The following is a 27,824-nucleotide window of genomic DNA, read 5'->3' on the forward strand; positions in this document are numbered from 1 at the left end:
AGAACACTGAAGAAAATGAGCTATCTGTTATATGCTAATCTTGCAGATTGTATTGTTCCACCTGAGCCTTTATGCTATTCCCAGTACATTGCTACTTTATTATGTTCTTATTATCATTCCAAAGTGTTTGTCTGCTGCTTTCTGCTGGCAAGCTCTACACTGTACATGTCTTGGCAGTTTTATTTCTTCCCTACCTGTACAATTTTTTCCTTCTTTAAAAAAGCACTTGTTTCCTCTGCCTATCTCAGGGCAAGTAATGTGCAAATATCACCTCTAGGGTTGCTGCATTAGAAGTCAGAAACAGTGGTGCATGTCCTGGATATGAAAGGTTCTCCTGCAACTTCTTCACCATATATGTGCACCCAAGTCTAACCATTGCTTGCTGAAGAATCTTCTGCTTTTCCATGTTTTGCTGGTAAGTTCTCGTTTATTTTGAAATGCATCATACGAAAATTAAACAACAAGAACAATGAGTAATATAGATGGGAGATTAATTACTTTGGTTTATATTTATTAATATGGAAAAAGATGGATTTTGATTACCCATCACATAATATTTTTTAATTTTTTAGAGAGAGAAATATGGTCTTTCTGTTGAGTGGTTTGAGTCTCAGGGCAAGTACATTATTCTCTGACAATTAATGTGGCCATTTCAAGAGGGTGCATAAAGGTCTGAGCATGCTGTGACAAAAGCAGAAATGTTTTGATCTCTTTCAACAGAAAATGGAAGGAAGGAACCATTTTATTTTCTTAAATAATACTTGTAGGAATAAACAAATATATAAATAGCAACATCCTATTTATGCTTACAGAGAAGTCCCACTGAGTTCATTGAGACTCACTCCCAATGAGAAAGTGTGCATCAGATTGCAGCTTTAGTGTAATACATTGATGTTGCATAAAAAGACAGTATAATCAAAGACATGAAATATGCCTACCACAAAGGGGTGTTAAGCACTACAAGGTCTATAGTTAATATGTGCCATGTTCCAAGAAAAAGGTGTTCAGATTTTGGAGCTGTAAGCTAGTCTATGCTTCCAGGTGTCCTAAGAAAGCTGAAGATAGTGCAGGATAGTACGCACCCCAGAAATGATCTCTTTCAGCTTCTGCCTTCTGGAAGGTTTAGGGTTATAAAGACTAGGACTAGCTGCCTGAGAAAGTTTTTATCCAAATGCGATTTTGGTTTTAAATGCAGTGTAAGGTAGTCTCTGTAGGAGTATATTGTATTTAATTATGGGGTATCAGAGCTTTTAGGGGCTTAACCTGGCTGGGATAGCTGGCTTGTTGACTTCTGAATGTCTGATGTAGATTTTTTCAATTTCATTGTTCTGTATGGGACAATGACAATAAAGATTGACGTATCGTATCGTAGTGTAACAGTACACATTTGGATATGCACATGCAATTACCTAAACCTTGGGAGTGGTGATCAGCTTCCCAATAACATTAAATTAGTGTTGTGCTGAAAATTTATTGCATCTTTTCAACCATTCTTCATTAACTAATGAGAAGAGAAATTGCATTCAAAAATGATCAAAGAGGATGGGGTGGGGAATCAGTTACATTCTCATGGTTTCTTCCATGCTTACTTCACTTCCAAGGTGGTCAAAGGTTGTGTGTGTGTGTGTGTGTGTGTGTGTGTGTGTGTGTGTGTGTGTGTGTCTTTGTCTTTTCTTTCATTCTATAATCTCATCAGTGTTCTGCACTCTGCAGGCTTCCCATGCTTCAGTTAAGCCCTGGGGGAAGACATCCTGTGCAGTGGTGTAGTGGTCCAGTGTCGCAGGGGGTTGAAGACCTGTTGCTGTTTCTGCAATAGGGTCCCTATTCTAGATCCTAGATCTGCCCAATCAACACCAAAGAGAAGCTTTTCAGCCATGGTATGCTCCAAAGCTAAGCATTCAGAAGCACTTGAAACACAATGTGCCTCAGTTTTGTTTTTTCTTTTTATTAGATTTTATAAACAAGGATCATAGAAATAATAAATGGTATAATTAAAAAGACCAAGTCTTTTTGTACATTGCAAAAACAGTATAATAAATTTGCAATAATATCTACAACCTAGGATTCATTATTAGTGGTCAATTTACAAGTCCTTGGTTTAAATAAACCAAGTGGATTGGATGGATTAAATAAAAACAGCAAATGGAAACAGGATAGAACTACTCAGCTCTGTTCTGTTTAAAGCTTCCTATCTTTATTATTATCATTATTTGGTTAGGAAGAAAAGAGGGGGAAAGAGGGGGAAATGGTAAGTAGGGTGTGGCTGGGTGGTTATGATTCTATTCTTTTACAATGTGCTTCAGTTTCAAGAGAATGGTATGCAAGTTCAGTTGTGTACAATGGAACATCGTGGAAAACACAAGTCAGCTCAAAAGAAGGTAGTTGAGCACTCCAAATAATGTGTCCATGCATGTTCTCAGAAATTATCTACTTCAAAGGCAACACATGGAGGTCTGCATTAATTGTTGCAATACAGTCCTAATTATTATTATTATTGTAAAATGGTAAGATCATTGTATAATCTTAGAAAGATGCATGTGAGTGTGAAGAGGCATGGCTTTGAGTATCATAAAAGGACCCTGCGGACTGCAGAGCTTATAAGCCATGCTTATAAGAAAGAGAACCCTTGGCCACCTAGCAGTGATAAGGGAAGAACAAGACCCCACCCCCGCGAAAGAAAATAAGAAATGCCCCAAAAATGAGGCAGAAAAAATGGAAATCCTTTTTCACAGAACACGTTGGAGAAATTTGAGAGTTTGGCAGGATGTTGCAACATGTACTTCCATATCTGGCTTTCATAAAGCAAATTGAAGAAAAAAGTAATTGGCTTGAATTACACACACACACACATTGATTTTCAAGATAAGAATACAAATATAAGGAAAAGAGTAAACATATAACCAAGCTTATCGACTGAAACATTGGTGTAGGTGAGCACGTAATGCAGTATCATTATAAATGTCCTCTCAGTTATTATTTTTCATTATTTTAAAAATGGTATGGTTATGACTCAACTGCACCGATAACAAAAAGGAAGTTGGACAATCACCATGTGTGCATGATTATGAAGTCCAAATAGATTTGGCTGTTTCTGACAGAGAGATGCACATATTTTGGTCTATAATAAAGGGATACTGAAATGGTTTTGCTTTACCCTGTTGCAGCTTTAAGTTGAATGTTATCTTTGCAGAGATTTCAATAAACAAGACGTTCTTATACGAAGATTGTATAGACAGATTTTCTAATTCCTTCCAATTAGAAGGACTAGTGGCAATTAATAAAAATGTTAACAGATAAAATATCCTTGTTTAATCCTTGATTTCCCCTTCCCCCCCCCCAAAAAAGTTCTGGAGTACAATGATTTGATTTTTGCAGTATTCTTCCCCCATTTCTGTATGTCTCGCTATCCAAAATGCTTATAAGTGTGAGCACTCCCACCATAAATGAAAATAAGTTCCTTTTCTGTCGCATCCATGTCAATGTCTGAGTCCAGCAACATCTGGAAAACCATAGGTTTCACATCCCTGATATTACATTTCTGCATCATATTCCACAAGAAAATGTCTCAAAGTGATTTACGAATCCATAAAATACCACACAGTTTGGCAATCATTTAAAAACCATACCTACAGAAGAAATATAACAGAACAATATTTCAAAATCCTCTCCATCAACAATAATTATAATAATAATAATGAACTCCACGAAACAGATCAAAAGCCTTATGACACTACATTCCAAGTGAATGACCAAAAGTCTGGGCAAAAACCCAGGCACCTAAAAGCTGGCAATGATGGTTCCAAGCATGTTTTCCTGAAGACAACTTTCCACACGCCCTAAAAGAGAGTAAAAGAAGCACATGCAAATATGCACTGGAAGAAAATGATAATTTATCTCACTTCTCTTTAGCATCCTGATTTTGAGTATAGCAGAGTAGTGAATATTCACTGAAAAGGGATTAATCTGCAAAATTACCCTGACACACCTTTTGAACAGGCCTTTCCTTCCCCAAAATGATGCTTTAATGACAATCAGATGCTTCCGCGAATATTAAATTATTCATGCTGTTTAGAGTCTGCAGCCTTCTTCCGACAGCTCATCGCTTGAAACGACTCCAGTGTTGTTGGCTGAAGCATTGCAGCTGAAAGTTTCGACTGTGAAAGGCAAAGCCGAGAAGGAGTGGATAACATTTATTAAGCAGCCAGCACTGAGATCAGCATCTTGGCTGAGGAGAGCTTTGCAAACTCCACTCAGCCACTAGTCTTGCAATGATAAATAGATCTTCTCTGCAGAAGGAGCAGTGCTTAATCAGTTCCAACCCCTTTGACGGCAAAAATGATCTTCTGGATGGAAAAGATGGATGTTGTGGGAAAGACAGAACAGCCATTCCTTGTCTTTTGCAAACTAGAGGGTGTTCCAAGGTACCAACATAGAGAGAGTGCTACCTTTTGAATTTTATTTTTTTTAATCAGTCAGACATGTTTGGAGAGATTGCAACTGAATTCAATAAAGTCTCGAGTTTCTGTGGAACTGAGGCTGAAGACATGGAGCAACACCCAAGATGCTAACCTATATGAATCCCAGCTTTCCTGAAGTCTCCTGCAGACACAGCTGGCCTAAAGTACTGTAGGGCATCTGTTGAAGACATTGGGCTTATGATGATCTATGGCTCGTTCAGGACAGTCTCAAAATAGCTGCACAAGCAAGCTGGCTGACACAATCTCAGCACATCAGAGTTTGGGAAGAAGGGACATTCATTTTCTCCTGAAAACTGTATTACCTCCCCAAAATTGGAGGACGGCATTTTGTTTTTCTTTCTAACTTTGAACAATTATGAAATAATTTCATTCACCTGCCATCCATCTCTGATATTGCTGCAGCAGAGACCTGACATGGGCTTCCTATTCACCTCATTTCTGCTTCCATATTAGGACAGAGACACTAATCACCGATAGAGAAGAAAGAGCTCCCGTAAATAATTTTATCCCATCAGCATCCTGTCTGCAACAGAAGAGAAAGCCTGGTGCTTGGGAGGGGAATCAATTCAGACTTTGGTTCATTTTCTGAATGCAGCCCCACTGGGAACACTGAATTCAGCAGTAGCAATGGAGTCTACTCAGCAACATGAGGAGGGTTCTTTAAGTGGCCCAGGAAAAGAATCCCCTTAGGCAGGTAAGGGAATCTAGGAAATGGTGGTAAGAGGACATCTATATTTATTTTTTGAATTTTACCATGAATAACGCTGCTGCATCCTGCTAATTATCTCCCAAGAATTTGCAGGTCTTTTCCGGGATTTTTGCTGGATTTCAGATCTTTTGCCATGGTCTGCATGTATAGTGAGTGGCTTTGCACCCTTAGAAATTGGAGGGGATGGGATGGGAAAGGAAAGGAAACGAAAATCCCCCCAAATGCAAGCTGCAGTCTTATATACACTTACTTGGGAGTAAGCTCCACTGAAAATAATGAGACATATAGGATTGTATTGTCAACCACTAACCCAGGGTTGATCCAGATGCTGCTGGATTACAACATCCAACATTCCTGGCCATTGGCCATGTTTGACTGAGGCTGGCAAGAGTCCAACAACATTTGGAGGGCCACAGCTTTCACACCCCTGCTTGAACCATTCTTTTTAACCATATATTTTTCCAGGAGACTGAAATAATTCATTCATGCTGTAAACAAGGCTCCTCATCCCACATCTGCATTGCAACCCTACAGAATCTGTTAATATGGCACAACCTTCTGCTAAGAAGGATGGTGATCACCTATTGTTAAGGTTTTGAAAAGCAAGAGTGCAACAAGTGTGTGTGTGTGTGTGTGTGTGTGTGTGTGTGTAAAGAAGAGTATGACTAATATTTATTATGTTTTTATTAAGATCAAAAGTTGGAGAATCAGTCAACATGCTGAAGGAGAGCCAGATGTACCTATGTATCTTCTTTTTGCTTGCATTTGGGATATTGTATGAGTTCTCCCTAGAACCTGGTTGCTTCTTTTCCTGCAAACCTGTTGCTAAACAACTTGTGATACCCCAAGATGTCCTCTCCCAGGGGAGAAGTATCATCTTTCTGGAGACAACTGATCATCTGCAGCCTCCACCACTGGTTTTATGCTCTGTGGAATCTGCTGCTAGAATCTATTCGGACAGACCCATCATTTTTTTTATGCAAGGGCTGAACAATAGCACAATGATAGATTTCAAGTTGACTTCCCCTTCGCTGTCTTTCTTATCGGCTATGAAGAATGTTTTCCTTTTCCCCCTGGAGATGGACATTTTGTTCCAGGACACACCTCTGTTCCGGTGGTACCATCAGGTGAGAGAGAAAGAGGTATCGTTTTCTGGTGGGATGCATTAATTGCAAAGTTAGTTGTAAAATATTTTTGGTGACAAATATCAATGCCCCTTTTAAAAATGCAGACTGTTTACTGGTGACTTTATCAGTGCAAAGGAAAAGAAATTGTTAACTGCCTTTTCCTACCAAGACACTGAAATGTCATTGTATGCTTAAATTTAGTAATGTTTGGCGAAGATGCAACTTCAAAGCATGTTTTATTATATCCTTTGGTATCATTTTACCATATACAGCACAGTATTAGTAATCACCATGCATGGCAATCAGCCCAGGTAGTGGGGAGAATTCAGAAGAGAGAGTCAATATGATGAAAAAGAACACACCATCATATGTTACACTTGCATTGGGCTTCAGAGTTTCAAATTCACAATTTTCCAGAAATTCTGAATAAACTGGCTACAGTGGTACTTCGGGTTACAGATGCTTCAGGTTACAGACTTCGCTAACCCAGAAATAGTACCTCAGGTTAAGAACTTTGCTTCAGGATGAGAACAGAAATCGCGTGGTGGCGGTGCAGCGGCAGTGGGAGGCCCCATTAGCTAAAGTGGTACCTCAGGTTAAGAACAGTTTCAGGTTAAGAACAGACCTCCGGAACAAATTAAGTTTGCAACCAGAGGTACCAGTGTAGTACTATTCAGCATGTTAAAAACTGATGTTTTCCTTTTACACTAAATATATGCCAGTGCAGCTCAGTATTGTTTGACTGGCAGCAGTTCTCCAGGGTCTCAGTCAGAAGTTTTGCTCATCACCTACCTGATCATTTGAACTGGAGATAGTGGGAATTAAACCTGGGGTGTTCAACAGGCAAAACATGATGTCTGTGGTCTACCACTGGGCTCTGCTCCCACCCACAGGTTAAGCGGCCTCTGTAGGAGCTGAGATACTGATTGATGCAGTGAACCCACTGATACGTTCAGGCCCTACACTTTCTCAGAGATGCCTGCATAGAGGTGAGGTCTTTTCTGGTGGGAAGTCACATCCAGAATTTGAACCTAGGATCACATACATGTGACACCTGAGCTGCTCCACAAGGCTAAGCATTCCTGAACTTCCAGTAGTGGGAATATTGCAGGCATTGAAAGGAAGAAGTAAGGAGTATGTCTTAGGAGCTAGGAGCTGTCCCTTGATTCTGTGTCCATTTTTAACCCTGCAGGTGAATGCAACACAGGAGAAGAACTGGGTCTATATTATCTCTGATGCAATCAGGCTTGCAATGGTGTGGAAATACGGTGGGACTTATATGGACACAGATGTCATTTCCATCCGACCCATCCCAGTGGCCAACTTCTTGGCAGCCCAGTCTTCCCAGTTCTCCAGCAATGGGATCCTTGGTTTTCGGCGTCATCACTGGTTCCTCTGGGACTGCATGGTAGATTTTGTTCAGCACTACAATGGAGCCATCTGGGGACATCAGGGACCTCACTTAATCACAAGGATGCTAAAGAAGCTGTGCAACCTCACAGATTTCAATAATGTGGAGGATCAGACATGTCACAACATTTCCTTCTTGCACCCCCAGCGCTTCTATCCCATCCCCTACACACTGTGGCATAAGTACTATGAAGTGTGGGATTCAAAGCCAGACTTCAATGAGTCCTACGCTTTGCACCTGTGGAACTTCATGAACAGGAAAGAGAAGAGAAATGTGACCATTGGGAGCAATTTCCTGGTGGAAAACCTGTTCAGAACACATTGCCCTACTACTTACCAGAGTCTTATTCAAGCTGCACAAAGAAGCAAACAGATGTCTCAAAATAAAACTAGCCCATTGTGGTAAAGCAAAAGGAGGATATGTTACCATATGCAATACTTATCCTATTAGGCATATAATTTAGGAACCTCGGACTCCCAAGCAGATCACCTTCCACTGCAAGATGATTTTTAATATTCTCAGGGGGGATGGAAATCAGAGAATTGCAGACTTGGAAAGGGCCCTGAATGAAAAGCATCTCAAAGAATTTCATCTAAAGCATCCCTGACAAATGACCATCCAACCTCTGCTTAAAAACCTCCAAAGAAGTAGCGTTCACCACTCTCTGAGGCAGGGGAGTACAAAGTAGGGGGTGGAGGGGGCGGACCGCCCCGGATGCTACTCTGGAGGGGGTGACAAGATGGCCCCTGCCTCCCCCCAGCTGTAGAGTGGCCGAGGGCGTGTGCAGTCAGTATGGACTCCGCTCGTGCGGCGTCCGTACAGGCTGCTGTGCATGTGCACTCTGTACAGAATGCCACACATGTGCAGTCTGTACGGGATGCCCCACATGCGCACTCAGTACAGGATTCCACTCACGTGGCACTCCGTACAGCCACCGCACGCACGTGGCAGCCCATATGGAGTGCACATGTGCGGCAACCCATACGGTCACCGCACGTGCGCACTCCATACGGGATGCCGCACATGCATACTCTGTACGGACATCGTGCGTGTGTCACCGGGCAGTTCGCCCCGCTCCTCGGCGTCCCGCCCCAGGTGCCAGAGTGGGTTCTTCTGCCACTGCTCTGAGGGAGTCCATTCCACTGTTGAACAGTTCTTACCATCAACAAGTTCTTTTTCAAGTTGAGGTAGAATCTTCTTTCTTGTAACTTGAACCCATTGGTTTGAATCCTACCCTCCAAAGCGGGTGGGAGGGGGGACTTGCTCCATCTTCCATGTCATAGGCCTTAAGATGTATGAAGAAGGCTATCATATTTCCTCTCAGTCTCCTCTTATCCAAGCAAAGCATACCCAACTCCTTCATCCATTCCTCATAATGGGAAAATAACTTGAGAGAGATTAGAATGCCATGGTTTGGCAGCAATGCTACCTGGGGGAAACTCCATAATAGCTGAATAAATAATAAAATAAATGGCTATAGATGGAATAATAATTGCCATTTCCTACATAATTCTATCTTTTGCTACTGCCACTGAAGTCAGGCAGATTTTTGTTAAAAACAATGTCTACATCCCTGTTGATACACATCATGCTAAAATGCTATGTGTTTGTCGTGGTGATGGATACTATGTTGTGCATCTGTTTGCATCTGCTTTTCATTATGCTGTGGTTGATATAATAAATAAAGCTGTAACAAATAAAGAAGACTGATTTCCAGTGCAATCCTGTACATATCTGATTTAGAAGTAAGCCCCGTTGAATTCAATGGAGCTTATGTCCAAATAATACAGGATTTCAACCTTCGGTATGTATGCAGGAATATTGGGTCTTGACATAATGAATGATGGTCTTTGTCCTGCTATTCTTTTATATATTGTTCTTCATTTGACCCTCCTGCCTCCTTTTTAATAGATAAGCTACAGTCAACTGTCTGGTATGGTGTAACTTATTTATATACCATATTTATATGACAATTTGATTGCATGCAGAAATAGGTGTCTACTAACTTCTGAACTTAACTACATATATTATCCTCTTCAACTTTACTAGTAACTTTTTTTGTGGGGGGAGAGGCCTTTCCTTGCTTTGACAGGTACTCAATACACCACTTATTAAGGGGCACTGAAAGGACAAGGACAAAGCCATTTCGTTTTGTCCATAAGATTCATGGAGAATCATGAAACCCTGTGCTGGCCTCATTTAAGGACAGGATGGGGAGGTGGATAAGCCATTGCTTGTCAGGCATATGATTCTGCTTTACCTACTACAAAACAAGTTGCTATTTAAGCTACTGCCTCTTGAGACAATTTATAGTAATTGAGCAGACTAGAATGCCCCCAATTCATCAAGGATCAGATGCAAAGTTCTGTTTGGTTTTGCAAACTGCAGTTTGGGCAAGGGTAAATGACATGGCCAGAGGAACCGAGCAAAAGAAACCCAGATAAAATGTATTACGTATGCAAGTAAGTTGGTTGATTTCATGTCACCAAAACTTACAGCACAATCCAATACATATCTATTCCAAGGTCAGTCCCATGACTGAGATCAATGGGGCTTACTCCCAGAGATAGAACTGTAGCTGTAGTCTTGCATTTTTATGCGCATATTAGTGAAAATAACATAGAAAAATGCTTTACATTAGAGGAAACTAGCTTGCAAAAATCTATATACAGTGGTACCTCTGGTTACGTACTTAATTCATTCTGCAGGTCCGTTCTTAACTTGGAACTGTTCTTAACCTGAGGTACCACTTTAGCTAATGGGGCCTCCCCCTGCTGCTGCATCACCAGAGCACGATTTCTGTTCTCATCCTGAAGCAAAGTTCTTAACCAGAGGTACTATTTCTGGGTTAGCGGAGTCTGTAATCTGAAGTGTATGTTACCTGAAGCGTATGTAACCCAAGGTACCACTGTATTAGGCAAAATCATATAGAAAAGTGTGTCTTATCAGGAGAAATCCATGCCCAAATGCTGATCAATTACCTTGAGGACTTTTAAAAATAATAATCATTGCAAACTGATGTGGGAAAGTGGCAAACTGAACTGAAGACTGGAAAAACGAGTAACTAAGAGAAACCCATGTTGACAGATTTGCCCGTCCTTAATTGCAACCGTGAGCCCAGCCTCTTCACCTGCAGTTACATGTTCGGGTACAATTATAGCCACGGGGAGGCAGCTTTGTTATCAAACATACAGCAGCTTAATAACCCCCTGAGCATCGATGCTCTAATGCACTTTTATTACCTGATCCTCCCTCTTTCCGCGTTAGCAAAACCAAACAAGAAGGGAAAGGGAAATCAGGTAGGGTGTTATTAGAAGTTACTACAGCAACGGCTTGGCTTTGGGGACGGCCTCGCAGCGATCCCCCCCCCCCCATCCTCGAGGGATCAGCTCTCTGCGCTCAAAGCCCTGGAGCTGCTTTCTCCCGCTTCAGCCTGATGTTGTGCATTTAGGCCGAGGCGATTCGTCGCTGTGGGGAACCAGCGCTTTGCTGGATGGTGTTGAATTTCCTGGGTGGGAGGAGAGAAGGAAGATTCCAGCTCGGAGAGAGTTGCGCCTCCAAATCCAGGCTGCTTTAGATCTCTCTCTTTCTTTCTCTCTCGCACGCGCCCAGTTCCCAACCCCACGCCACAAAACATGCGCCCTGGGGACAGGTAAGGATTTGCTTTGTTTGGTAGTCTAAAGAACTGAAACGTTGCATCGTGAAGCTCTGTGGCAAAAGAGTTGGAGGAGGGAAGGAGGGAGGGAAGAGGGGGAGGAGGAGGAATGCAGAGAGGTGGGACTAACTAGCTCTGCTTTGTTCAAGCCACTGCTCGCCTTCTTTCCCTCTTGCATGTTCCCACCGCTCCGGAAAACATCAGCGGATGAAGTGGCTTGTTAAATTGCAAACACTCGCAGGAACCTCCAGAGTGGAAACTTAAGGAGCTGAGCTGACCAAGCGAACTAAATCTACATAGTAGCTCCTCCCTCGCTGTCCACCAAGCTACTCCTGCCTGCAGCCTGCCTAGGAAACTTTTCTCCAAAAGCCGATTCCTTGCAAACTTTACTGGAGAATCTGAAGCAGCTAAGGGGAGGACTTGGGGGCTGCGTGGCAGGAAGGGAAGTTGGTTTACTGGGAAGGGAAGCAGGGGCGCTGAGTTGGGGCATGCTGGTTATAAAGTAGCCTGCCACCAAAAAAAAAAAAAAAGGAGAGGAGGAGGAGGAGGAGAAAAGGCATCGCTCCTTGTTCAGTTTTGAAACTGCCTGAGTAGAAATTGCTAGCCAAAATTTGCGGGGGGGGGGAGAGGGGAGTTCGACATTCCGCGGCCAGCAAGGCCCGGTGGATCATTCTCTTCGGAGGCATTGGGGCTTCTTAGCACTTGGAAATCCAGGGGCAGTTTTCCAGAGAGGTTGTCGAGGGTTGTCAAGAGAGGCATGTTACTAAGGCCATTCTCTTCTATGGTGTGAGAGAAAAGGTAGGGGGAGGGAAGAAACTCAGTGTTAGGGCATCTGCACTGCATGCAGAAAGCCGAAGGTTCAATCTTTGCCATCTCCAGGAAGGGCTGAAAAAAGACCCTTGTCTGAAACCCACGCCAATCTGTGTAGACCAGTGTTTCCCAAACTTGGATCTCCAGCTGTTTTTGAACGACAATTCCCATCATCCCCGACCACTGGTCCTGCTAGCTAGGGAAGATGGGAGTTGTAGTCCAAGAACAACTGGAGACCCTCAACCCTTTTAATCAGGGACGATGGGAGCCGTAACCCCACAACTTATGGGGAACTGAAGATTGAGAAACACTCATGCGGACAATACTGAGTGAGATGGACTGATAGTCTGACAGCATAAGGCAGCTTCCTGTAATTCTGTTTAAGCAGCTTCCTGTAATTCTGTTTAAGCACCACCAATGATGCTTTACAATGTGGCTTGCCGCCTTGCTTCTGACAGGGCCCCTGGGACTTCAGCAGCTGCAAGAAAATTTATTTGTCTATTAATATTTATTAGATTTTTATACCACTCAAAAGATCTCAAGGTTGTTCACAACATAGAAATACAAGATAAAAGCACAAATAAATAGTTGAAACAGAAACAACAAAACAACAACCCCCTCCTCCCCCACACACATTTAAAAGGCTTTAGAATGTTAATCAGCCAAGGGCCTGGTTGAAAATTACATCAACCTGTACATTTTGCCCCTTTCATTCATAGGCAAGTTAAACATGGTGAGGGGAGTGATAACAGCCCTGCAACATCAGTAGGTCTGCCCCAACAGGAGAAAGCGCTCTCTCTGTGCGCAGGTAAACAGCAAGTGCTTGAGAAGTGCACTCCCAGCACAAAGCAGATTATAACCATTGCAGCAGAATGTGCTTCAGGTGGGCAAATAGTGTGGGACACTGGGACAGCATGGGGAGGACATTGTGTGTACAGCACCCCTAAAAGGCACTTGCATCCAGCACTGAATGCACATTATTATGCAGGCTGTACACACCCCAGGAGTCCTATGGCACCTAAAAGACTAACACATTTATTATGCCACTTGCTTTTTGTGAACTACAGTCCACTTCATCAGATGCATGAAGTGTTATCCTGAGGTTTTGGTATGGGGGGTGGGGCAGGTAGAGGGAAACTGTTAAAAGTGAAGTCAGAGGGAAATGAAAAGCGGAAAAGTGCAGAGAGTAATAATTCCATATTTAACCGTGGGACTTCACAAATAGTTATTGAGGGCACAGGCACCATGCTTTGTAAAGCAGTTAACATCTCTAATATGCTAAAGTCCTTTGTCTCGGTTCAGCCCACAAGTGATAGCACTGAACCCTTTCATACAATTCAGTGGTTTCATATTGCAATCTCCCTTTGAATTTCCCTTGCTGCAGGATGGCTACTTTAAGGTAATTTACAGAGTATTCTGGTAGGTTGAACTGTCCCACCACTGGTTTTTTAATATTGCCACTTCAAATGTCAGACTGGTGTCCATTTAGTCTTTCATATTTAGACTGGCCTGTTTGTCCTGTGCAGAATGCAGAGCAGCTTTGCTGGCAGATGAGAACACATGTTATCACCTAGTTGTTCATTGTGATCCTTGTTTGCTCATACTGGAGCTGCAAACAAATACATACAAAGCCAAGAATGAATATTTAACCACTTGGAGCGTGCTGCTTAGCTATGGTATATTTGTGCTACTGTGAGGGAAACTTTGGAGTCCTGTTACCATCATGCCAGGACACACCTAGTAACACACCGTTGCACAACACAATTCTCTGTTGTGAATAAGCAAGGGGTCCAGATAGATCAGAACAGCATTTCTATACTGGAAAAAATGGTATGTATCATTTTACAGTACTTTCCCCTAGAGGCTACTATCCTATGCACACATTCCTGGAAGTAAATCCCATTGAGCATAATAGAACTTTCTTTTGAATAAGCATGTCTAGGATTACATTGTAAGCGGTTTTGTAATTGTGGCAATTAAATGTTGAAAGCAAATTGTTATAATAAGAGTACCATATCAGATGTCCTCATTTTTTCAGTCCTCAGAGCTGAAAGCTCAGTGACTCTCGTGCATTTTCTATTTGAGTAGGAATCAACACAACTCAAATTATAGTTGTTTGAGTACATGAGTACAGGAGTGTTTTTTATATGGAAGCTGGAACCCTCGCCTGTATTTTTGATAAGCCTATATTGAGAGCCAACTTTGAATTTAATAGCGAATGAATCAAACATTTCAGCTAGAAACAGCAGTCACCTTGATTTGCTCACCTATTCATCTTGCTATTTTCTTCACTTATTTGAAACCTTAGTAGTTGTTTCTAATCTGTGGTTGTTTAATGATCTAGTATGGTAATAAGTAAAGTGATATAGAAACATAGAATTGTAGAGTTGGAGGGCACCATGAGGGTCATCTAGTCCAACCCCCAATGCAGGAATCTTTTGTCCAACATGGAGCTTGAATCCATGACCCTGAGATTCAGGGTCTCTTGCTCCACTGACTGAGTTCTCCCATGTGCCCGAGGACCGAGTAGAATAATATAAAAGGAAATCAGTTTTGCAGGCTACGCAGAAAAGGGCAGCCAAAATGATCAAGAGAATGGAGCAACTTTCCTATCAGGAAAGGTTGCCCTATTTTGGGACTTTTTAGTCTAGACCACCGGTTCTCAACCTGTGGGTCCCCAGATGTTATTGGACTACAACTCCCATCATTCCTAGGGAGTTGTAGTCCAACAACATCTGGGGACCCACAGGTTGAGAACCACTGGTCTAGATGAAGGGCAGGGAAGAGGTGACATGATAGAAATCAATGGCATGGAGAAAGTGGATAGAGAAAAGGTCGTTTCCTCTTCTATCATAACGCTAGAACTCACAAACATCTAATGAATCAGAATGTTGGATAATTCGGGATGGATAAAAGGAAGAACTTATTTATGCGGAACATAGTTAAACTATGGAAGTCCCTCCATCAGGAGGCAGTGATGGCGACCAACTAGAATGGCTTTAAAAGAGCATTAGACATAGACTAGCAGTTGCTATCAGCCATGATGGCTGTGCTCTGCCTCCAGGGTCAGAAGCAGTAATGCTTCTGGATAGCTATTGCTGGGAACCACAGGAGTGAAGAGGGTTCTTGTGTTCAGGTCCTGCTTGAGACATTCCCATGGGGATCGGTTTGGCCACTGAGAATAGGATGTGAACTAGGTGGGCCATTAGCCGGATTCAGCAGGCTCTTACGTATATGTTTTGGGTCTGCTTCAAGTACACAAGTACAGCTCCCATTTTGTTCCAGCCTTAATTCATCTTGTATCCTTTTCATTGCCCAGCCTTTTGCTGCTAATATTTACTACCCACCACAACTGTCTGCACACCGTCATTATTGGACAGGTATGCCAGGCTCCACATTTCCTGTGAACTTCCCAAGCAGCAGCCATCTCTTGGGCAGCATGCTCGCCAGTCCGAGCATGGTCCCCGCCTTTAAATTCCAGTTGCGGCGAGACACGATCGACTGGAGGCGGTTCAGTGCCATCGATGTGGAGCGGGTGGCTCGCGAGCTGGACCTTGCCACTCTGCAGGAGAACATCAACAGCATCACCTTTTGCAACCTCGATGCAGAAAAATGCCCCTACTGTCAGCAGCCAGTTGACCCTGTGCTCTTGAAAGTCTTCAAGATGGCCCAGCTGACCATCGAGTACCTGCTGCACTCTCAGGAGTACTTAAGCATGAGCCTGGCCCTTCAGGAAGAGCAACACCAAGCGACCCTGGAAGACCTCAAACGCGTCAAGCAGGACTGGGATAAGCAAGCAGAAGAGCTGAAGGGTGTCAAGGAAGAGAGCAGGAGGCGTAAAAAGATGATTGCCACGCAGCAATTGCTCTTGCAAGCTGGGGCCAATAACTACCACAAGGTGAGTGATATGGCTGCATGCTTTCTGTGCAGCTTTCATAATTGTAAGCAGGGCTAGCTGATATCTAGTATTCAACATTGTGGTATATCAGCAGCTAAATACCATGATATGTTGATATATCATGATGTCTGGAATGTAACTCGGATGCTTCTTCCTCCTATCACCCAGTCCTAACAACAACAACAACAATAACAACAACAACAATTTATTTATACCCTGCCCATCTGACTGGGTTTCCCCAGCCACTCTGGGCAGCTCCCAACGGAATATTAAAAACACAATAAAACATCAAACATTAAAAACTTCCCTAAACAGGGAGACCTTCAGATGTCTTCTAAAAGTCAGATAGTTGTTTATTTCCTTGGTATCCAATGGGAGGCTGTTCCACAGGGCGGGCACCACTACCGAGAAGGCCCTCTGCCTGGTTCCCTGTAGCTTCACTTCTCTTAGTGAGGGAACCTCCAGAAGGCCCTCGGAGCTGGACCTCAGCGTCCCGGCTGAACGATGGGAGCAAGCCCCAATACCTCTGTGGCTTATGTTAGCCAGAAGGGCAGGGGCTTCATTAAACTGTTCAGCTGGGGGCAGGAAGCCTCCTGCCTCCAGCTGAACTAGCCCCCATACTGCTCTGGCTCATGTGAGCCGGAGAAGCGGGCTTCCTCAAAGGCACAGGCAGATGGAGGTGGAGAAAGTGCTTGCCCAGAACCCTTTTGGGCTCTGTCTGCCTGTCTGTGCCTTTGCTGTCTGCAGGCAAATTGAGCTGGGAATACATCATGGCTCCCTGGCCAGCACAATGTATCACCCGCTCAAAATGTCTGAAACCGGTAATGCAATCAGAACGCCATACCAGTTTCATACAATTTACCAGTATATCACCCAGCCCTAGTTGTAAATAGGGACACACATGGGTACTTAGGACAGCCTTGCTCTCTCAGTAAGGATCATTGCTGGAGTATGCCTCCCCCGCCCCTGCCCCCCACCACATCCTAACCACAATGGCATGCTGTAGGAAGTATTTGAGCATATGTGTACTATTGGGATAGACAGCTATAGGTGGGATGGAAGGGAAGCTAGTGGACTTTTCTGTGTGCCTATATATGCACATGGGCAGAACAAGCCATGTGTCACACCAGCAGTGGCTGATTATAACAGTGGCACAGCCACCGCTGCATCAGCAACACTGCTGCTCATGCCAGCAAGGGTGGATGGTGGGGCAAAAATGCACTTTTGCTATACCAGCTCCCAGACTAGGGCAGCAGACAGGCCCAGATTGGGCCAATTTCCATCAGTTGACAGCAACAGGGTCACCTCTACCCCCTCCTCTCTCCCAGAATGTGCTCCTACATGAGGATGCACAGACTGCTCCCAGCAGGGATACTGCCGGTGGTAGCTTCCACCTATTTGCTGTTTGGGTGGGTTTATTGAGTGGAAAGTAGGAAAGGACCTTGAAGGTGGAGCTGAGCCCAAACTTCTCAGATGACATTTCCCTGAGGAAAAAATGCCTGAGATCTTTCTTTTTGCCATCCCCTCAGCCTGATTTAGTTTTAATTAAAAAATTTTCCCCAGCAGAATTTTCTCCAGATATTCTCCTCTGTTTTGTTCTGGTAGCCACCCTTAGCCCCACAATGCTCCAGGATGATGTTAGATCCAGGGGACTGATGAGGATGTAAAATGGTGCCCATTCTGCCAATGCTGCTGCTGCTGCTAACATTTGCAGTGGCATCAAAAGGAGAAGGGGAAACTTTGTAGATGGTGGGTGGAGATAAGGTACTGGAGATACTGGAGAAATTTGGTGAAATGAGCCTGCAAGTTTCTGTGCCCGCAAACACAGTGGAGGATTTGGAGATCGCCTGAGCACTGTTGTACCACAGGTCATCTCATCCAACCCCTCTGTTCAGTGCAGGATTTACAATGCAGGATGCAACTACAGCTTCCCTGACAGTTCCTGCTTAAATACCTTCTGTTTTCTGAGGACTGTCCTTGGTAAATAGGGACAGCTGGAGCATACGGAGCTGCATTATGCACTGTGGATTTTCAGTCAGCAGCCTGTCAAGGAAATGTGAATGATCTTTGTTTTTCTTCCAGCTCATCTGCCTGATTGTGGTTGCAGAAGCAAACATAGATTAGCAAACATTGGGGGGGGGAGGTTACAGCTGTCTGGGTGTTAGTACTTCAGCAGCCATTCACAAACAGCCCATGATTCAGATTTAGTTTGAGCATCTGGTCCTGCATTAAGCTTGGAGTTGGCCTAGTGGAATGCTTTGCTCCTCCTCTGATTTTTAGGTCTATGTCAGGGGTCAGCAACCTTTTTCAGCCGTGGGCTGGTCCACCATCCCTCAGACCTTGGGGGGGGGACTATATTTTGAAGGGGAAAAGTGAACCAATTCCTATGTCCCACAAATAACCCAGAGATGCATTTTAAATAAAAGGACACATTCTACTCATGTAAAAACACGCTGATTCCTGGACCGTCCGCAGGCCGGTTTGAGAAGGCGATTGGGCCACATCTGGCCCCCAGGCCTTAGGTTGCCTAACCCTCATCTATGTGATAGCTGCCAAGGTTGTAAAGAAGGACACTCATGGACACATAGGCCAAACTCACACCATGCTTTTAAAGCACCATGATACGACTTTAAACAGGCATGGCTTCCCCCAAAGAATTCTGAGAGCTGTCGTTTGTTAAGGTGCTGAGAGTTATTGGGGAACCCCTATTTCACCTCTGTGGTTTTCTGTTTCTCAGGGTGATTTTACAGTCAATCCCTCTTCCCAAGGCTCTCTGGGAATTGTGTGGGGAATAGGGATCTCCTAACAACTCTCAGCACCCCTAGTAAACCACAGCATCTTGAATTCTTTGGGGGAAGCCATGAATGTTTAAAGTGGTGTCATAGTGCTTTCAATGTGTGGTATGAATGTGGTCCTGGTTTGTTTGGCTTAGCATGTGGTCTAAATCCAGAATCGTGATTCAGCTTTCTTCTCCTTGACCTATTGCCAAAGTTTGTCCTGCAGTTGCAGGTCATGGTCGTGAAGGAGGCATCTTCACCCTGATCCCTGGTCTGAGTGACAGGCTAAGCAAACCTCTGGCTTAGGTGTCCTCCCAGGCTAACTTAAAAGCCCGGGGGAGAGGGAAAGCAGTGTGAGTTCCTAGCTGGGAGCCAACACATTCATGCGGACATGTTGAGCCACCTTCTGGCTTACCTTGATGTGTCAACCAGGCCAGCGTGTGACCTATCTATCCTTTTCTTTGTCTTTCTCCAGTGCCAATTCTGTGACAAGACCTTCATGAACTACTCCTTTCTTCAAGCCCACATGCTGCGCAGACACCCAGAGGTCACTGCAGCAGGTGAGCATAGAGGGTTATTTCATTATGTACTGCTTCGTATTTCAAGACTAATAATAATTGCTAATTGGTTTACAGTGTCTTAAAAATATCACAAATACAAAAAGAAACCAGCAATACCCCCCCCCCTTTTTAGCAGCCTAGAAAAAAAGAATTACAGTGGTGCCTCGCAAGACAAAAAGAATCCGTTCTGTGATTCTCTTCGTCTAGCGGTTTTTTTGTCTTGCGAAGCAAGCCCATTGACGGATTAGCGCTATTAGCGCTATTAGTGGCTTTTAGCGGCTTTTAGCGGCTTATCTGCTGATCGGATCAGTTGATAAGCGGTTTAGTGGCTTAGAAAAAAGGGGGGAAGGAAAAAAAACCAGCAGGAACTCGCAAGACATTGTCGTCTTGCGAAGCAAGCCCATAGGAGATTCGTTTTGCGAAGCACTTCCAAAACAGAAAACTCTTTCGTCTAGCGAGTTTTCCGTCTTGCGAGGCATTCGTCTTGCGGGGCACCACTGTATATATGTCTTAAAACATCAGTATAAACAAGCATTAACATATGGGGACCATAATAACTAATAGCCGATCCGAAATACAGAGGGCATTGTTATTCGGTGTGCTTGTTCCTTCAGCACAAGGACTTTCAGCTGTGCAGTGGAACTTCCCCCTTCCCCTCCCCACAGGATGGCCTGTGTGCCCTCTAAATCTGTTCTGGGAGTTCCCCAATGCTCCAGAGCACATTTGGGGAATGTGCAGAGCACACACATGAAGAGAATGTCATAGAAAATCTACTCAATATTGATCCAGAGCAGAATTCCAACATATAGTTAGCAGAGTGAAAACTTAAACACATTGCAGGATTCTCCAAAAATAAACCAGAGGCAATTAATAGTTCATGCAGCAGAGCTTTACTGCTACTGAAGACAAAAGAGCATAACGGTTGCAAATCCAACACATTCAGGATTGGCACCGTCCATAAGAAATCCAGTTGCAGCAGACTTAAATTAAACTTACAATAACTTATACAGTCATACCTCATGTTGCGTTAGGTTCATGTTGCGTCTTTTCGGCTTGCGAACACAGCAAACCCAGAAGTGTATACTTCCAGGTTTCACCGTGCATGTGTGCGCAGAAGCGTTTTGCGTGCTTCACACATGCACAGAAGCACTCAATCATGCTCCGCGCTTGCGCAGAAGCGCCGCTCTAGTTGCTGACTTTTTGGGGTGTGAATGGCAGCCCGGAACGGATCGTGTCCACAACTAGAGGTACCACTGTAATAAGTCTAAACCTTAATACTATATACAGAACACCACACCAGAAGAAAGAGAGATAGAAAGAGAAAGCGAGACCCAGGCTCCTTCTGGCCTTATTTTTATAGTCCTCATGACCTTGACAAAAGAGATAACAGAACCAATTTAAGCCAGCTGTTCTCAGTTTCTCTGAAGGCAGCACTTTTTTTCTTTAAATGTTTAGGGGTACTCTCATTTTCCTACTCATATTGAAATACTGCCCCTCAATGAGGCCAAACTTAGATTCACAAAATGTTTAAGGGTATTCGTACCCCTGCCCCCCCGAAAAAAGCACCGTCTGAAGGAATAACCGAAACATCATGAACCTTCTGCTTGTTTCTTTCACACAGAGAAGCTTCCAGAGACCACTTGAATTAATTAGAATAAGAAAGATCTCTACACATCAGATCAATAGTTTCTGTACTAAGAAATGCAAACTGACAGAGAAGGGGGGAAAGTTGTGTTGCACAAACAGAAATCTTTGCACTGATGAAACAAGTATTTTTTTCCCATTCTCTTTTCCTTGTCCTTGTTAAATTTAATAACTAATTAACTAACTAACTAACTAACACATAGAGACCCTTTGTTTTCCAGATTGCCTAGAGCAGGGGTAGTGAATGCAGTGCCCCTGCCCAAATTTATTTTGCTGGGCTCAAACACACATCAGCTCCATTTAGCATGGCCAGTAATCAAGGGTGATGGATGTTACAGTTCATCTGCAGGACAGCACAGTTACTGCCCCTGATCTGAAGTGTTATTTGAGACCATCAGGGGCCCATTGGATCAATCAAATTGTAAAAACATTTCATTTTTGAGTGCCTCTCTCCATATACAGGTTGATACCCAGTAGTTTGTTACTAATTAAGCATTCAGGCATTTTCTTTCCCTTAACTCAACGGGTAGAAAATCTGGAGAGATTTCCTTTTACATTAAAAGATCATTATAATGAAACAAACTGTTTAGCTTGCCCATTATCTACAAATCAGGGGCTCAGTAGCTATCATTTTTTTTCTGAATGATTTCACATATAAACTGATTCTGAGCCATACTGGCAACACCATAAATTAATGTACTTACATCCAGCATTTTGAAAAATGTTAAGATGTCATTCTGCAAATCTGGATACAATCATGCAACTATAACTGCCCCACCTCAGAAGGGTATACTTCATACTCACATAATTATAAGGTTAGCCATAAAGCATATAGATTAAAACATGACAAATACATTTTGTTCAAATTGATTTACCTCACCAAATAATATGCATGAGATTCTCTGAGGTATAGCTTTGGATTTATGACTGGGAACAAAATTCTTCTAGGAAGCCTAAGAAAACTGCAAAATATACCACACACATACTATTGAGGTGGCAAAGGAAGTTCACAAAATGAGAGGAAAACAAAATCCACAAACCTAGAGGAAATTCAGCTCTGGGCATGGTTTTGTCCAGCAGAGGGCAGCGGTCCTGCTATAATTTATGATGACAATCCATTATAGCGCTAGCTGTGCTGGTGTGCTTTGAAATCAACAGGCCTAAACACATTTACTACTGGATTGAAATGTGGCCCATGTTAATGCACTTGTGTCAAATATTATTTTCCTGACATACAAAGCAATGTTTTAAGTAAAAAATAAAAGAAAAATAGAGTTTCAGGCTGGGAAAACCAAGCCAGATGGGCAGAGTATTATTCTTACTACTACTACTACTAATACTATTATTATTATTATTATCATTACCATCATCATAAGTGCTTTTTTTCTGGGGGAATGCGGGGGTACGCATACCCCTAAACATTTTGTGAATCTAAGTTTGGCCTCATTGAGGGGCAGTATTTCAATATGAGTAGGAAAATGAGTGTACCTCTAAACATTTTTTTTTTTAAAATAAAGCACTGATCATCATCATCATCTTACATTCCTGGGTACCACAGTTAAAAATGTTTGCAATTGACGCCATAACTAACTGTGCCTTTTTCTGAATGAATTTTATAGAGCAGGAAAAGAAGAAACAAGTGGTACAAATGGAAAGTGAGATTGAAGAACTGAAGGTCAAACTGAAGGAAACCCATGCCCAACTGGAGGCTGAGAGCCAAAGCAGGGCTCAGGTATGAACTCACAAAAGCCAAAGCCCTCATAGCTTGCTGAATTACAACAATCTGTTTGTAGCCAAAGTGAAAGCAGTGCATGCGAAACTCTTGATAATGCACTTTTGCACCACGGCAGCTGGAAGGGAAGAGGCTTGTTGTTTGTTTGTTTGTTTGTTTGTTTGTTTGTTTGTTATATTTGAGTCCCATTTTTGCATTTTGAAAGTAGTAAAGTGATTTACACAGTAAAAAGTAAAATAACAAAGACATTCAAATCATATTAAAAACACCAATGAACAAAACCTTTTTTTAAAAAAATACCCATCCAACAATATTTCTTCTGCTCCAGTAAAAATAAATCCAAAGGTGAGTTGCCTCCATTGCAGAAACATGCACGCTATGAAGGTGTGAGGGGACCCTGAAGGGCAAACATTTGCAGGCACATGGAAGTCCTTCAGAACAATGCCAGTCATCTCAGATAATCTCTTGGCCTGGGTATCTGCTGTTCAGTGGGGTGGCCAATAAACCAGTGTAAAGGAATTCCTTGTGAGCCTCACGTATATCAGGGAATGGCTGTAGGTCAATGGCAGAGCATATGCCTTGCAAGCAGAAGACCCCAGGTCCGATCCCTAGTGTCTCCAGGTAGGGAAATATTCTACCTGAAACCATGGCCAGTCAGAGTCTATTGAGCTAGATGGACCATCTGCCTCAGTATAAGATAGCTTCCTATGTTCCTGTGTGCGACAATCATACACCTTGAACTCAGTGGGACTTAGCTTTGACTAGACATAATAAGACTGTACTTTTAATATATTTGATAGGGCAACTTGTCTGCGCAGGTCATTGCCACTCCATTCATCCCCCTCCCACTGTTGCAAGCTTTTGGTTGTTGCCATGTTGAATATCCAGCTTAAACTAGCTGGGCAAGAATTGGACCGCCCTGCCCTTTGCTTGGAGTATTTCCACTTCCGTTTGAACGAGTGGGATTTCTGGAAACTGCTGTCAAATCATTCCATAGCCACAACTCTTTGTCTTTTCTAACCAGCTTATTTCCAACTTCAGATCTTGTTGTTTTGTTGATAGGAAGCAGAGCACATGAGGCAAAGAGAAGAGGAAAGCAGAAGAAAATTTGAGAGATGGAAGGAGGAGGAGAGGGTAAAGTTTCAAAGGGAGATGGATGACCTCCGGCACCTGTTCCTCACTGAATTCAAGGACATTGCCAGCAAGAATTCCGCCTTGGAGGGGGTAAGGCGAATGCACAACTTTCTCCTTTCCTTGAACATTCAGGGCAGTCACAGCCTTCAATAAACTGGCATGCTGCTTTTAAATATTACCACAAAAGAACAGCAGGGCCTTTTCTTCAAGGATTGATAAAATTCCCTATGTTAGAGAAGGATAAATCACTTTGTTTGAGCATGGATGGACCTTGGTAATGTGTTGCCCTGTGTGTTGCCAAAATTTCCATCCTTCTCTGGAGATTATTCAGTAGAATGCACTTTTCTGGTTATAAATAGCCTGGATAATTTTGCAAGGTCTTGTTCACTTAGCTGAATTTCCATCACCATGCAGAAAGTGGAGAGCCATGCGATTGGTTATGCTCCTGTTTGTGGGGAATATCCACACTCTAGCTAGTCGTCCTTGCCCAATCAAGATAGTAAAACACAAAGCGTGAAGCTGGTGTTCCTCCCAACAGGTATTCATACCTACATAGGGAAGTCCCAACTTACATGACAACTCTGCTTTTTATATTCCATCAGATATGGCACAGAAACCTAACCTACTGTACCTGAGTGATGCCTTAATAGCTCTGGCTGCTGCTCTTTGCCAGCAAAGTGTTTACATGTACCACTTATTCCTCCTCCAGAAGCTGCAGGAACTACAAGGCAAGAGTGCAGTGGTCTCTAATCTGGGGACATTACAGGATGATGAGTCACCTGACCAGCAGCAATGGAAGAAGACTCAGAGGGAACTACAGGGGATGAAGGCAAAGATTGAGCAACAGGTGCGTGAGCATAGATGTGGTGCTTGTGAGCTCTGCAAGATATCATCTCTTGCTTGTAGAATATAACAGGGTAGGAGGAAGACACTTGAGAATACAATCTTATTTTTGCAGTCCATTACATTCTAAGCCCCACCCCAGGAGCCAAACCATTAAACCTAAGCTATATAACTATTGTGGGGAGTGGGAAATGATGGCAGCAGATTGTGCTGTGACAGTAATACAACATGGTTTAACAATAGGAGGCAAAACATTTCAAAAGAAGACATTGGTAGGTGAAGTCAAATATAAAAAGCACATTTAAAATATCATCATAATCATGACACAGCTGTTTGGCAGGCACAAAAAGATGGGGCCGTTGAGCAGCCTTCACGCCCCACAGCTGGGTGATGGTCCTCCGTGTTGATATTGCAGAGTCCTGTGCACAACGGAATGATGAATAGTACGTGCCACATGCTTAAAGTTGCTTTATTCTCAGTTCAGTATTGAGAAATTACAAACATGCATCTTGCCTCTGCGGGAGCAGAGAAGCAAAACCGTTCTTCTCCTCGGAATAACGAACACCGAGAGAAACAGTGAAAAACAGGAAACCAGTGTACGTCACATCCAGCTTCCCATTCCCGTGGGAAAACCCAACAGTACTCTGACTGTGGAATGTAAACATTGTCTTGTGACAAGCACTCTGCTGCACAGTGAAGAGAGCAGAAACCAACATCCTCCCCCTTTCCGTGAACATCACTGGGCAGCGTGTTCGTACAATATCAGTACAAACCCAACTTCTGTACATAGGTACAGTGTTGATCCCTTGATACAATCTTGGACAATACATCAGCAGGAATTTCATTACCTGGCATATAGGACACCGTTACGAGTCCCTTCTGAATATGTTCCCTAGCATGTTGCACCTTCAACTGCAAGTGCTTCGTGCTTTGCTTACAACCTTCCGAATTCAGCAAAGCCAAACATGCTTTGTTGTCCTGGTAAACCTGGATTGGACATTTGACAGGAATTTTCATGTCTTTGCACAATTGTAACAACCACTCACAATCCTTAAGTGAATAAGACAGTGCATTCAGTTCAGCTTCACAAGTACTTAAGCTAATTGTTGTTTGCTTCTTGCATGACCAATCAAATAGACCCTGATTGTACATGTAGCAAACTCCAGACGTACTTTTCCTGTCTGTAGTGTCACTTCCAAAACTTGCATCTGCAAAAATCTCAAGACCACCAGACTTCTGATTGTTAAATCTCAGTCTGTAATGCATAGTGCCTTTCAAATAGCGTGCTATGCGTTTCAGAGCTTTCCAATCCTTAACAGTAGGATTGTTAACTTGTCTGCTTAGCAAATTACAGCTAACAGCAATGTCAGGTCTTGAACATCTGGCAATGAAGTTTAGCTTGCCTAGCACACTTCTGTACAGTGTAGTGTCAGAAAATGCTTCTTCAGTGTCTTCTACCTGATAACCTGTTGTCATCGGTGTGTCTACAGGGTTAGCATCCATCAGGTTCAGTTTGCTTAACACATCAGCAATTTTCCGTGACTGGTGTACTAGAATGTTACCACTTTGATCTCTCTCTATTTCCAGAGATAGGTAGTTGTTTACCTCACCAAGATCTTTCATGTCAAAGTGCTCTTTCAGTTGAGCTAGGGCGTTATTGTACATTGTGACATCTTTCCAAAAGAATAAAATATCATCAACATAAAACAAACAATACAGTTTCTTTTGCCCCTCCTCTTTGACAAACACACATGGATCAGCTTTCCCTTGCTGAAAACCTAGAGAAAACAATGCTTCAGTGAGTTTTGTGTGCCAACACCGTGCACTTTGTTTGAGACCATAAAGGGACTTCTTCAGAGCACAAACAAATCCCTGTTTTACCTGTACGCCATCAGGTGGAAGCATATAAAGTGATTCACCTAGAGATCCGTACAAAAATGCTGTATTCACATCATGGTGACTAATGTGTAGATTTTCCTCTGCAGCTAGCTTGAGCATAAGCCTAATGCTCTCATATCTCACAGTGGGTGAGTAGGTCTCGTGATAGTCTTCACCTGGTACCTGTGCAAAACCTCTGGCTACCAATCTGGCTTTGTGTCTGACTATCTTGCCATTCTGATCAGTCTTCGCTTTGAAGACCCATTTGCTTCCAAGCAGTTTCATTCCTGGAACTACTGGAACTAGCTCCCAAGTTTTGTTCCTTTCTAAGGAATCAAGCTCAGCCTTCATGGCATTTAACCATGGCTCAGCTTCCTTAGAATCCAAATGCTGGATTTCTTGGAAACTTGAAGGTTCAAATACCTTCTTGGAGCTTTTAACAGCTGCTACTGCTGTCTTAGCAAATTCATCAGCAAATCTCTTTGGAGGTCTGCCTTTTGTGGCTCTTTGTGACCTGCGAATCAGCCTTTGGTCTTCAACACTCTCCTCTTCCTTCTTAGGAGAAAAATGACCTATTGTAAACAATGGTTCTTCCAATTCCTGATCAGAGCTTTCAGAGGGTCGCATAGAGGCTTTCGCACTCTTGAAATCCTCTGAATTATCCGATTCAGTTTCAGACTCAGAATCAGAACCTTCATCAGTGGGTGTGGGTTGCTGTTTCTTATCCTCAGTCTCATCACTGTCATCAGGATAACATTGGAAAATTCCCACATTCTCCCCCCACTTGGCATTGTACTCAACACTTCTTGTGAGCTTAATTGTCTTAGAGTCAGTCATCATTATTCTGTAAGAACCTTTCTGATAACCTAGAAAGATACCATGCAATCCACGCTTGCCTAATTTGGAGCTTTGTGGTGAGTGAATCCACATATCAGAACCAAAAATTTTCATGTGTTTGATGTATGGTTTCTTGCCAAACATCTTTTCATAGGGGGTACAACCAATCGCTGAAGATAACCTGCGATTGTAACTGTAAACAAAACACGAGAGAGCTTCGGCCCAATAACTCTCTGGAAGATTAGCATCATGCAGCAAGGTTTTTAACCCTTGAAGCAATGTTTGATTTGCCCTTTCGCAAAGTCCATTCTGCCATGGCGAGCGAGGACTG

The 27,824-nt window shown here is 43.1% G+C and overlaps 2 protein-coding genes across 5 annotated transcripts in view; both read left to right on the forward strand.

Moving 5' to 3' along the window:
- Nucleotides 1-284: 284 nt before the first annotated feature.
- A4GNT (alpha-1,4-N-acetylglucosaminyltransferase) lies at nucleotides 285-8,137 on the forward strand. 2 transcript variants are annotated; one of them, XM_082225290.1, is made up of 4 exons: nucleotides 285-415; nucleotides 4,473-5,195; nucleotides 5,879-6,314; nucleotides 7,507-8,137. In XM_082225290.1, the coding sequence occupies exons 3-4, from the start codon at nucleotides 5,904-5,906 to the stop codon at nucleotides 8,128-8,130; spliced, it is 1,035 nt and encodes a 344-aa protein (XP_082081416.1). In that variant the 5' UTR covers nucleotides 285-415; nucleotides 4,473-5,195; nucleotides 5,879-5,903; the 3' UTR covers nucleotides 8,131-8,137. The 2 variants fall into 2 exon arrangements, with proteins under 2 accessions (XP_082081416.1, XP_082081415.1); XM_082225289.1 differs by lacking the exon at nucleotides 4,473-5,195.
- Nucleotides 8,138-11,095: 2,958 nt separating this feature from the next.
- DZIP1L (DAZ interacting zinc finger protein 1 like) overlaps nucleotides 11,096-27,824 on the forward strand; it is a 36,136-nt gene continuing 19,407 nt past the window's right edge. For 2 of the 3 annotated variants that reach the window (XR_014219514.1, XM_082221774.1), the window contains exons 1-6: nucleotides 13,366-14,020; nucleotides 15,510-16,088; nucleotides 19,341-19,425; nucleotides 22,689-22,801; nucleotides 23,864-24,025; nucleotides 24,645-24,782. Coding sequence is in view for 2 of the 3 variants with exons in the window: in XM_082221774.1 (XP_082077900.1) it covers nucleotides 14,018-14,020; nucleotides 15,510-16,088; nucleotides 19,341-19,425; nucleotides 22,689-22,801; nucleotides 23,864-24,025; nucleotides 24,645-24,782 (1,080 nt within the window). In the remaining variant the exon portion in view is untranslated. Of the gene's footprint in view, nucleotides 11,378-13,365; nucleotides 14,021-15,509; nucleotides 16,089-19,340; nucleotides 19,426-22,688; nucleotides 22,802-23,863; nucleotides 24,026-24,644; nucleotides 24,783-27,824 lie in introns of those variants that run through there. The other variant, XM_082221775.1, reaches the window with a different exon arrangement.

The sequence above is a fragment of the Podarcis vaucheri genome, assembly GCF_965113315.1.
Source record: "Podarcis vaucheri genome assembly, chromosome: 5".
Lineage (NCBI taxonomy): Eukaryota > Metazoa > Chordata > Lepidosauria > Squamata > Lacertidae > Podarcis > Podarcis vaucheri.